The following is a 12,829-nucleotide window of genomic DNA, read 5'->3' on the forward strand; positions in this document are numbered from 1 at the left end:
CGCCAGGCAGCAACAGCCGCACAGCGGTCTGGATCTCGCGGGACGTGATGGTCGAGCGCTTGTTGTAGTGCGCCAGCCGAGAAGCCTCGGCCGCAATGCGCTCGAAAATGTCGTTCACGAAGCTGTTCATGATGCTCATCGCCTTCGACGAGATGCCCGTGTCAGGGTGCACCTGCTTCAGCACCTTGTAGATGTAGATGGCATAGCTCTCCTTCCTCTTGCGCTTCTTCTTCTTGTCGCCCTTCGAAATGTTCTTCTGCGCCTTGCCAGCCTTCTTGGCGGCCTTCCCGCTAGTCTTGGGCGGCATCTCGAACCAACGTACGGCAGCAGCAACACCAGTACCAAGCGCTCCGCTCTAGTCAGCGTCTCCCCACACAGTGGCACCCGCCGCCAGCCGCCGCCGCACCTTTACCAGCTCGCCCTGTTGCGGCCGCCGACCAATGGGGCGCGCGCGCAACCGGCCGCCGCACCCGAGCCCATAAAGCACCCCCACCCCGGCTGCGCCGGCACGCACTCCGCTGCTCGACTCGCTGCCGCTCGCACCGGTCGTTTTCGTTTCCGTTTCGTGTGCACCGTCGCTAGCCCATCGCCATGTCCGGACGCGGAAAGGGAGGCAAAGTCAAGGGCAAGTCAAAGTCCCGCTCAAGCAGGGCTGGGCTCCAGTTCCCGGTCGGCAGAATCCACCGCCTCCTGCGCAAGGGAAACTACGCAGAGCGCGTCGGCGCCGGGGCGCCCGTCTACCTCGCCGCCGTCATGGAGTACCTCGCGGCTGAGGTGCTCGAGCTGGCCGGAAACGCGGCCCGCGACAACAAGAAGACGCGCATCATCCCGCGCCACCTGCAGCTTGCCATCCGCAACGACGAGGAGCTCAACAAGCTCCTGTCGGGCGTCACCATCGCACAGGGTGGTGTCCTGCCCAACATCCAGGCCGTCCTGCTGCCAAAGAAGACCGAGAAGAAGGCCTAAAGGAGGCCAGGCAATCGCAGCCGCCGCGTGCTCCCCTGCACGCAACGCGCTTTGCCGGCTCGGCCCACAACAATCGGCCCTTTTCAGGGCCACCACACAAACCTACGTCCAAAGCAAAATTTCAGTCGTCCTCGCCGCACCTTGTTTTGTTTTTTAACTTTGCACTTTCACAGCACAGCCGCCGCCGGCGCACGTCCGCCATCTTGTCGTCCACACAGCCCGTGTGGCCCAACACACACACACACACACATTTTGCACGGTCGCAGTCGCCTTCCAAACGACAACGGCAGCAATAATGACCATTGTTAAAGGGAGGCGTGTCGACACACCGCCCTCCACTCCCGCGCGCAACGGCCGTCGACACGAACGAAACAGCTGATCCGGCCGCCTTGCCTCGGAAACCCCAACGCCGCCGCAAACACACAGAGCCAAACCACGCAAGCAAATAATCACCGCCTCTCGCACAACAACACACAGCCCGCCATCTCCGTCGCGATCGATACAAAGACACACAAACGAAGCAGCTCCACACACAGCCAGCCACATGACACGTTTCCTTTCCTTCTCCCCTCCCAGTCACATCACGTCGCTCACAAACGGAAAGAAAGAAACAAAGAAAGAAAGAGAGAGAGAAACAAACAAACAACACAGCGCACACACGCAGCAACAACACAGACTCTTTCGCACTTTTCAACTTCCGAACAGTGTGGTGGCCCTGAAAAGGGCCGTTTTCTAGTCTCTCCCACCCACAAGCACGGCCGCGGGAAGGCCAGCGCCCGCTGCGACGCAGCCTAACCGCCGAAACCGTACAGGGTGCGCCCCTGCCTCTTCAGGGCGTACACCACGTCCATGGCCGTCACAGTCTTGCGCTTGGCGTGCTCAGTGTACGTCACCGCGTCGCGGATCACGTTCTCCAGGAACACCTTCAGCACCCCGCGGGTCTCCTCGTAGATCAGACCAGAGATGCGCTTCACGCCGCCCCTGCGAGCCAGGCGGCGGATGGCGGGCTTCGTGATGCCCTGGATGTTGTCGCGCAACACCTTGCGGTGCCGCTTGGCGCCACCCTTGCCGAGCCCCTTTCCTCCCTTGCCGCGGCCTGTCATCCTTCCTTCCTCGGGCAAAGCAAAACGTGCACAAACAGCAGCTGCAGCGGCTGGAGAGTCGGCTACGGTCTGCGCCCAGCGCGCCCGCCGCCCCCCTATATAGACTCTGGCCCGCCCTCCCCCCACCACGCGCAACCGAGGGCATATAAGCGCAGCACGGAGGCGCGCGGGCCCGTTGTCAAGGCAGCACCGGACGCCGCGCCGCACCTAACCTCCACGCACGCCGCTCCGCTACCGCTACCGCCATGGCCCGCACAAAGCAAACGGCCCGCAAGTCCACCGGCGGAAAGGCGCCGCGCAAACAGCTCGCCACCAAGGCGGCGAGGAAGAGCGCGCCCGCCACCGGAGGCGTCAAGAAGCCCCACCGCTACAGGCCGGGCACCGTCGCCCTGCGAGAAATCAGGCGCTACCAGAAGAGCACAGAGCTGCTCATCCGCAAGCTGCCATTCCAGCGCCTAGTGCGCGAGATCGCCCAGGACTTCAAGACCGACCTGCGCTTCCAGAGCTCCGCAGTCATGGCCCTGCAGGAGGCCAGCGAGGCCTACCTCGTCGGCCTCTTCGAAGACACCAACCTGTGCGCAATCCACGCCAAGCGCGTCACCATCATGCCCAAGGACATCCAGCTCGCGCGCCGCATCCGCGGCGAGCGCGCCTAAACCGCGCCGCGGCACCGCACCGCACAAACAAAAACGGCCCTTTTCAGGGCCACTAACATCTCTCCGTCGCGAGCAACCTTTGTCGGTCGCCTGCCTCTCGCCCCGCAACCCAAAAACAAAAACCACCACTTCCCGTCCGTCCGCCACACCCGCTCACTCTGCCTGCCTGCTAGCAGCGCGCAACAATCACACATCATCCCTCCCCGGCGCACAATACCCAACGGCCGACGTCACACCGCACGGGTGGCTGGCCGGCCGCCGCTTTCGTTTCGAAAACAAAAACAAAAACACCCGCACTCCACTCCGACGGCCAACGGCCAGGCAGGCGCGCTCGCTCGCTCTACACGCCACCGAAATCCCCCGCCGACTCCTTCCCACATCTCAACGTGCCCCCCGTTGCAAAACATAACACACACAAAGGAACAAAACAAAGACCAGACACGACTCGACAAGACGACAGACATCCGAGAAGAACGAACGCAGGCAAGCCAACCAACGTATTCAAACAAAACAACAACGTGACAGAAAACCAACCGTCGGCCGCCGCCACAAACACGGCGACAATCAACCACGACAACAACAACAACACCGCTTACCGCTACCGCCGCCCACACCCGCCACCGACCCCCGCAATCCAACCACCGCGGCACGCAAACAGCATCCCCACGGGCATACAGACAGACCCCCACACCAAACGCAACACGACAATCAAAACCTTCCCCGACGTGCTTTGATGGCCCTGAGAAGGGCCGTTTTGGGCCGCGCGTCTCTTGCGCGCCACTAGACGACGACGGGGGGTGGGGACGACGGAGCCAAGCGCCAAACCCTTCCTTTCCCATCTCTTTCTCCTCTACTCTACTTCTTCTTCTTGGGCGAAGCCTTCGCCTTAGACGGCGTCGTCGCCTTCTTCGGGCGCGGCGCCTTCGGCTTCTTCGTCGGAACCTTGGCGGCCTTCTTCGCCTTCGACGGCGACTTGGCCTTGGCCGGCTTGGCCGCAGCCGCCTTCTTCGCACCCGCGGGAGCGGCCGACGCCGCAGACGCCTTCTTGGCGGCGCCCGCCTTCCGACCGGTCGCCGCCTTCACGCCACCAGCCTTCTTTGCGCCGGCCGCACGGGCGCCCTTCTTCTCCTTGCTGGCCGGAGCGGCGCGCTTCTTCTTGGCACCGCCAGCACGAGCCTTGCCGCCCTCGGCCGCCCCCCCGCCGCCGCCGGCGCCGGCAAGCTTGAACGAGCCGGACGCGCCCTTCCCCTTCGTCTGCACCAGCTCGCCCGCCACGACGGCCGACTTGAGGTACTTCTTGATAAACGGCGCCAGCTTCTCCGCGTCCAGCTTGTAGTGCGCGGCTATGTACTTCTTGATCGCCTGCAGCGACGACCCGCCGCGCTCCTTCAGACTCTTGATGGCGGCCGTCACCATCTCAGAGGTGCGCGGGTGCGCAGGCTTGGCGCGCGGCTTCTTCGCAGACGACGCAGACTTGGCCTTCTTCGTAGTGCCGGTGGCGGCGGGTGCCGCAGCAGTCTCGTTCGTAGCCGCCTGATCTGCCATTTCGACGACGCGCGTAACACACAGCGAGAGCGAGCGGGACGGCAGGCACGCAAGCACAGCACAGCAGCAGAGCAGAGAATGGCTGTCGCATCATGGTGTAGTGTCCTCCAGGTTGACACTACTGGTGTGTGGGTGAAGTTCTGGTAGAATCGCTCTACCCTTCCTTCAACAAGTGGGACATCAGTGTCCTTCCAGGTTTTTCTTAGAGAGAAGCTTTTGGGTGTCTATGCTGCCCTGCTTCGTGGGCAATTTGATAATTGATGCTTGCTGCGGTTTTTTTTTTTTTTTTTTTTTCCCCAGCAGGTGTGGCTAGGCGCTACTTGTTACGTAGCAATGTCTTCTAATCTGGTAGGGCGGCAACGTCTGCTGGCCGTCTCAGCAGGTCCGGCCAGCGGAGTGTGCGTCGCCAGTGTGGACGTTGTCCCAGATTCCTTATCAGCGGGTTGGTGGATGTACCCGCTTTGTTGTAGAAGTTTGTGGCCGCTTCTTCGAATCGCCTGCGTAGCGGTTCGATGTCTGCGACCACGTGAGTGTCCTCCGTCGGGAAGTCCCTTGGGAGGTGAAGAGCTAACCTGAGAGCCCTGTTCTGCAGTTTTTGCAGCCGCTCCAGGTTAGTTTGCGCCGTGTTGCCCCACACTACCGCCGCGTATTCGAGGAGAGGTCGAATTACGGACTTATATAGCGTGAGGCCGACGCAGGTAGGCAGCGTCGTAGTGGGGTTTAGCAGTGGGTAGAGGAGTCTTAGTCTACCCAGTGCTTTGCCCCTGATGCTCTCCACGTGTGGCCTCCAGGTGAGGTGCCGGTCCAGTGTGACGCCCAGGTACTTCACAGTACCGTTCCACGGGACCGGGACGCCTCGGACCGAGACTGTGGGCGCGTCGTCCTTGACGTGTCTCGTCGCAATGACGATGGCCTGGGACTTCTCCCCATTGTACGCCAGGCGCCATTTTTTCGCCCAGTCAGTGAGGGCGTCGGTGGCCGTCTGAAGTTTCCGCTGCAACGCCTCGACGCATCTGCTGCGGCTGTACACGGCCGTGTCGTCCGCATACAGCGCCAGGTTGACGTGGGCTGTGCGCGGTGGGTCGGCCGTGTACAGAGAGTAGAGCGTCGGCCCAACGACCGAGCCTTGAGGTACACCCGCGAGTATGCGACGCTCCGTGGAGATTCCACTGTCTGCTCTGACGTGGAACGTTCTGCCCTCGAGGTAGCTCTGTAAGAGCTTCACGTGCGACACCGGGACGCCCAGGTCAAATAGTTTGAACAGGAGGCCCCGATGCCACACGGAGTCGAAGGCACGCGACACGTCGAGCAGGAGAGCGCCGAAATACTCGCGTCGGTCGATGGCACCGAACGCCTCCTCTGTTAGGCGCAGCAGCTGGTGTGTCGTGGCGTGTTGGCTCCTGAAGCCAAACTGTTCGTTTGGTAGTAGTTGTTCTGCCTCGATGATCGCCCGCAGGCGGACCAGATACAGGCGTTCGAATATTTTCGAAAGTGCTGGAAGCAGGCTGATTGGCCTGTAGTTTTTCGCCCTTCGAATGTCCTTCCCTGGCTTGGGGAGGGCTACTATTTCAGCATGCTTCCAGCACGACGGGAACTGTTTGCTGAGCAGCACCTGGTTGAAGGTTGACGCGAGGACGTCGGCTGCCGTGTCAGGTAGCTGCTTCAGCATTATGTTCGTTACGTCATCTGGTCCACCTGCTTTTTTAGCATTTAGGTGGCGAAGTTGCAGCTTGACTTCGTCGGCTGAGATCGGCGGAATGGCGTCTTCTACCTCGTCATACTCCGCATCGAGGAAGACGGGGAGGCGTTCTTCTACCATCTGGATGTGGGCGGCGTCTATCGGGTCGTCGACCGGAGTGAAATTCGCGGCGAACGCGTCCGCTAGGGCTTCTGCCTTCGCGTTCGGCTCGCTCACGAATTCGGCTCCCACTTGCAGCGGGGGAATCCGTTGCATACGGCGCAGGTAGCCTTTTACGGCTTTCCACGCCGAGCCGTCATCGATGTTTAGTTGCTCCACCTTGCGCGCCCACTCCTGATTGCGGTGCGTGTCTACATCGGCCTTGATATGCCGGCACAATCTATTTAATTCGCGCTTTGTGGCTCGATTTCTTGTCCTCTGCCACTCGCGCTGTAGGCGGTTCTTTTGCGCTATAGCCTCCCGGATGTGTCGTGGCAGAGGGTGTGGCCGGCAGTCGATGTTGGCGTCGTCTCTGACAGGCGTGGCCGCTGCCGCGGCGTCAACTATCGACTGCCTGATGTGTTGAAGTGCTGCGTCTGCTCCGTGTTCCGCCGCGTCCGGTGTGGCCTCAAGGGAATCGGCGACGGCGTTGCGGAACTCGTCCCAGCTGATGTCTCGTATGTCGAGCCCTCTCCGCTGTCTTGGGAGAGCGTCGGCGTCGAGGTCAAATATGACCGGTACGTGGTCGGAGGACATCTTTGGCCGCGTACCGGCCGTGACGTGCAGGCGAGCGCCCTTGATGATCATGATATCCAGGATATCCGGGTGGCCCCGGTTCCGTGGATATATTGTCGGTTCATGAGGACCGATGACGACAGCTTCGTGGCGTTCCGCGACATGGAGTAAGCGCCGCCCGCTTGTGTTGGTCGTCCTGCTGTTCCAGACCGCATGCTTCGCGTTGAAGTCTCCCCCCAGTATGATTTTTCCGGGGAGAGCCAGCAACTTGTTGTAGTCTCCCGGTAGGAGCGCTCCTCTAGGCGGTCTGTAGACAGCGACGAACGTTATGGCGCCGTGTGCCGTCTCCACTGATACGGCAGTCGCTTCTGTCTTTGCCAGTTCCGGTATTTGGACGCGGTGGTGTCGTAGCGTCCTCCGTACATACACCGCTGTGCCGCCTCCGTGTGTTGGCCTGTCGTCCCTGTAGCATTCGTAGTTCGCTACGCCGACTCGGACGCCAGGCTTAAGCCACGTTTCGGTGACGAGACATACGTCGATGTTCTCGTCCCGTATAAGCTGCCGGAATTCGCCTGCCTGCTTAAGGAGTCCCTCGGCGTTGAAGACGCAGGCTGTTAAACTCCTTAGCGCTTCAGGCATGATGGCTGCATGGTTGGATGGCGGATGCAACTTTCTGCACCACGGCCAGGAGCTCAGTCATCTGCTGCATCATTGTTTCCATGCAGCTGAGCATCCGTTCCACGCGGGCTTCATTGGCAGCGTTGCCGCCGACAACATGGCGCGCGTTGGTCTCCATTTGTCCGCCATCTTGTCGGGCGCCGACAGTATGGCGGGGAGCCGTGGGACGCCGCCATCTTGGCTCCGGGAAGTCCTTCGGGCTCGCAAGGTCAGGCGCGGCTGCCGGTGGTTGGTCCGCTGCGCGTGCCGGCGGGGCCGGGAAGGCTCGCGCTGATTGGCCCGCAACGCGCTGGGTCGCTGCAGGGAGGGGAGCCTGGCGCTGCAGGGGTGCAGCGGCCGGGACTACCTGCCTGCGCGGCAGCGCTGTGGGCGGGGCAACGGCGCTTTGTCCTGCAGATGGGCCAGCTGCCGGCTGGGCTGCGGTAGGCGGAGTCTGTCCGCCATTTCTCGTCGATGCGTGCGGAGCGGGGGCTCCATTTTGTGGCGCCGCATTGTCTGCGACTTGGCGCGCTTTTGCGGTCGTTGCCCTGCCTCGGCGGCCGCCTCTCCTGTTGTTCCGAGAGCAGAGAATCACAAGGCCCAGCCAGTGTCGCGGGCGGGCGCGGACGGCCGAGAGAGCGGCCGCCACTCTGCGCGCCGCCGCGCCGCGCCTCCCGCGCTTGCTACCGCCCAACGTCCGACAGCCTGTGCGGAGCAGCCCCAAACCTGCGCCACAACCGCCCGCGCCTTTCAAACCACCGAGGATGGGGCTACACACAGCCACACCACAGTCGCCAACCAGTCGCCACGGCAGCGCCGCAAACCACGGCCAAACTGCAGCTACCGCGCGCTACAGCCTGGGTCGGCCCGCCGAGAATCGCCGCCCCCGCCCAAATGCCGCCCCCACAGCCCCAGCCGACGACCCGCCACAATGGCCAAACCTTCGGCAAAACTCCCACACCGTCGCCGCGGCAGCCCGGCCAGCGCGGCCGGCGCCACAGCCACACAAGCCGAGGCGTGCGGCGATGACGGCCGTGCAAACGCGCCTCCGCCGCCCCATCGCCTTCCGTCGCCCTCCCGCCGTTTCCCGATCGGCCCGCAGCCGTCGGGCCACATCGCGCGCCGTCCTCCTCCTCTCGCCGGCCAACATTCACAGCCGTTTCTCACCAATTGCCCGCCGCAAACGGACGCCGCCTGCGCAACAGGCGCCGCCGCCCCTCGCCGCTTCCGACCCAACCCCTCGACCGAGGCAAACCGCAATCCGAATCTACAGACCAACCCAATCTGCCGTCAAGCACACACGACAGCCGACCTTACACGTTACGCGTTACACATTACGTTTACACGTCTACGTTAGGTTAGGTTAGGTGGACGTGGGTTAGGTTAAGGGGACTTGGGTTAGGTTAAGCGTCAAACTTAGGTTAAGCATTCAAACACGTCAGGCGTCAGAGGTTAGGTTAGGTTAGGTTACACGTTAGGTTAAGGGGTCAGTGCTAGGTTAAGAAGCGTCAAACGTAGGTTAAAAAAGCGTTCAAACGTGAGGCGTGAGCCGGACAGCTTACCTTACGTAGACGTTAGGGGCTCACAGGCTGAGCTCACCTCGCCACACCACAGGTTAGGTTCGGTTCGGTTCGCTCGGCTCAGCGTAAAGCGCCGAGGTCAGGGTTACGTTCGTTCACCTTCGGGCGCCACACTTTCGGTTGAAAGGTCGCGACGGGACGACGTCGGCACGCACGCCGCAAACGAACAAAAACGTACAGACGACGTCGGAAACCGCCGACAGACGGGGGAGCAGCACGACCACGACCAGACACCGAGCGCGAACGAGACACACGCGAACCACCCCCACCGGCCAAAGGGCACCACACAACAACCCAGAGCACCACGTGTCGACACCAGAGCAACCCGCCGCTCACGCGACATGGCTGGCACCGAAGGGCAACCGCCCGCAACTGCGCTTTCCGCGCCGGCCCGGATGCACGTCGTGCTACAACAACACCACTACCGTACACAGCCGCTGTTCACAACATCACTATCAATGGCGCGCCCGCGGCTCGCCGCCGTCGCAGTCGCAGCCCCAACGCCAGCACTTTTGCACCACCATTCACACGCACCGCAACACAGCTCGCCGACACAGCCGAACAAAACAAACACCACACAACAACAGCAACAACAACGCCGCCGCCTCTACTTGTGCCGGCGACCCACCCCGCCGATGGCGCACCTTTCGCCAGCCGGCAATCGACACACACGCACCCACCCACCGGGGCCCAGTGCAAAAAAAAAAAAAAAAAAAAAAAAAAAAAAAAAACACACAAAAACAAAAAAACCAAACAACACAAACGACACGGGAAGCGCACACCGCCACTTCGCGCGCACGCCACCAACCAGTCGTCGTCTCAAAATAACAAACACAAACAAAATAAACTAACAACTAGGGCAACACAAAACAAAAACGCCTCGCACGAACCGAACCGCCCACAAAAAGGACAAGCACACGCACAGCCTCTGCTGACGACCACGACGCAGCGGCACGCTGCTCCTGTCCCGCGCCCCGCGCCCCGCGCCCCACTCGATTCACAACTCACGCGACACCGTCAACGACGGGCTCGCTTCCCGCAACCTACCACCTTTCCGCCACGACGCACAGCCCCAGCCCCACCCGACGACTGCACTTTCACCACCGCCTCCCCCTTCCCCCCCAAAACACACACACACACACACACACACACACACACACACACAGCCAGCCAAAAACGCACTCGCGACCCACACATGCACGTGCATCGGCACACGCCAACCAGTCAACGTCGACAACCACACGCAAGGCTCGAAACGAAAACGAAACCGGCGTCCTTCCACGTTGCCATCAAGCTACGCGACACAAGACACAAGGAACCAACACAACAGCCGGCCCCACTAATTCCCACTCTCACGCCGCAAAAAGCACACCGACACCGCCAAACACGCACGCACATTCCCCTTCGCACTGACACCACCGACCGGCTCGCTACCACACACCTCTCGGCAGCCGTTTTCACGCCAATTCGCCACACCGCCCACACAGTCGACAAGCGCCCGCCCTGTACGGCACACGCAACGACGCAGCGCAGCAAAGGGCGCCCGCAACACATACCTCTCCGCCGCCCGACGCGCCAACCGCCACGCCACACCACACCGCACCGCCAGCCACTCGCAAATTGTGCACTGCCACCAGCCACACGTCCAACACGCCGCGCCGCCTCCGGCCACCCGCCAGGGGGCGCTCACGTCCGCGACAACAGCGCGGCCCGCCGGGCCGGGCCGAACCGAACCGAGCCGCCGCTGCTCTGCACTCGGCACGGCCACACCCTGCTGCAGACCGGGCTCGTCCCTCTGTACGCGTCTGCCTGCGCATCAACACAACACGACCTTTTGTTTTTTTTTTTTCTCTCTCTACCGCCATCCCTTCTTCTCGCGTTTTACTCGTTGTTGCAGCAGCGGCGCACACCTACACATCCACAGCCCCAGCCGAGCCGGCCTCACCTCAGGGCCCGCCGCCAGCGTCTCCTCCTCGGGCACAGGTGCGGTGCTGTGGCCGCCCATCCAACTGCATTGCTGGCCGTCCAGCCACCAGGCGTTCCCACTGCCGCGAGCCACGCCGCGCACCGACCCTGCTGCAGAAAACGAAGCATAGCCAGAGACCGACCGATACACAAAGCAAGCCGTCGCCTCGCCTCTTGTCCTTCCTGCCTTCCTTCCGCCCCCGCCCTTCTCACACCACCGCCTCTCCACTTTCGCCCCCCCCTCCTTTTTTTTTTTTTTTTTTGTTTTCTTCTTTCTTTCTTTCTTTCTTTGGCCCTCTCTCCTTCCCGCCATGGCGGTTACGGCACCGCGCTGCAGCGGCAGATTTTTTTGCGCCCACACGCCTACTCCTACCACCATTAACCTTGCCCTGCCCTGCCCTGCCCTGCCCTGCCCTGCCCATCAACGTCGCAGTCGAACCGACGCTTGCCAACACACTGCCCACGTTCCTTTCTCTTTTCGGCCTACGCCCATTACGCGCCGCCGCCACAGCACCTTCCCTTCCCACAACACACCGACGTCATCACACGCACCCAAAACAGGGGCCACGACCGTGTTCCTCGCCCACTCCCATCCCGCACGGTACGCACATTCCCAACTACTACCGCGCACCCTCCCTTTCCAATCTGTGTGTCTCTGTGTCTGTGTCCTGTCCGCGCGTGACGCCTCTCAACATCCGCCGTCCCCCGTCCCGTTTTCGCCCCCATGCCGTCGTCGCGCCGCCTCCTCCCCGTCCACCGCCGCCCCTGTCCGCCCCGCACCACACCATACACCGCTGCTTGTCCCGGCCGTTGCCACCAAAGGCGCCGACCGCAAACGCGCCACGCCGCAGCCCCCGTGCGTCTCGCGCTCGCTTGCATCTCCGTGCCGACGCTGCCTCTCTTCCCGCTCGCACTCGACCTCGACAACACAGTCTTTGGCTCCGCCACTGCGTGTTCCGGTGGTACGCACGCTGCAACACGTATGTATTCATTACCAGAGCGATGGCGAGGCATGACAGCATCTCTGTCTGACCAGAGAGTTCTTTATCGCTGCTAGTCGGCGCTTGGACCGCGCCAGACGACAGTAGTGGCACGCACCGGGTCGCCAGGAACAGTTGTTATATATATATTGTAGCGCGAGTCGGGAGAGGTAGTAGTCGGTCGACAGTAGTAGCGGGTGGACGGTTGTACTGAGCGGGCGTCGGCGGCGTGCTCTGCTCGTCTCGCGACTCTGGTCACGGTTCGGGACGATGTATAGTCTATTGTGTTATAATCAAAAGGTGGTGTGACGCTGCATTGCGCAAATCTGATAACGTATGTTCATTGTACTTATTTTGTTCAACAACAAAAGCCCCACTATTACTTTTTTTCTAAAGTAACTTTTGTCTCTTAACGAAAAACATTCACTTTTTAAAGACTACTTCCTATGGCATTTCCCTCCAAGGAGTGCAATTAATTACCAGCCAGCACTCATTCATTGCACACAGCTGTGTAAGGGGTATCTACAATTGAGGAGCGGATATAAATGCAATTTTTTTGTTTTTTTTTGTTTTTTTTTTTTTTTTTTTTTTTTTTTGTGTGTGTGTGTGTGTGTTGTAACCTCCCAGCAAAATTTAAAATAATGGACAATGTTATTTACGGATGCTAATGGACATTGCGCTAATTGTAACCTCGCCCACAATGAGAGGTATTGAAAATGGCAACAAAAATGTGAAATTCGCAATCTGACTCAAATATAAAGTCTTCACACAACATTTAAAAAAGTCCGTTCAGTGACAAGAAACTTCAATTAAACCGAAATATCGGTCTTTGGCCCTGTGCAAAACAATCAGAATTAAAGTCTTACCTCCGAATAAATGGATGTCACATTTCTGCTCTGGTTGTTGCGCAGCGCTTGGAGGAACTGCATTGCAAATAATAATATTCTCTTTTTTTGTGATTTTA

The 12,829-nt window shown here is 60.5% G+C and overlaps 1 protein-coding gene across 1 annotated transcript in view; it reads left to right on the plus strand.

The window, feature by feature from the left end:
* The window catches only part of LOC124592640 (proteoglycan 4-like), a 144,786-nt gene that overhangs the window by 55,176 nt on the left and 76,781 nt on the right, over window positions 1–12,829 (plus strand). The window contains exon 2 of the mRNA XM_047131857.1: window positions 7,509–7,783. Within this exon, the coding sequence (XP_046987813.1) occupies window positions 7,509–7,783 (275 nt within the window). The remainder of the gene's footprint in view (window positions 1–7,508; window positions 7,784–12,829) is intronic.

This window comes from Schistocerca americana, unplaced genomic scaffold (assembly GCF_021461395.2).
Source record: "Schistocerca americana isolate TAMUIC-IGC-003095 unplaced genomic scaffold, iqSchAmer2.1 HiC_scaffold_95, whole genome shotgun sequence".
NCBI lineage: Eukaryota > Metazoa > Arthropoda > Insecta > Orthoptera > Acrididae > Schistocerca > Schistocerca americana.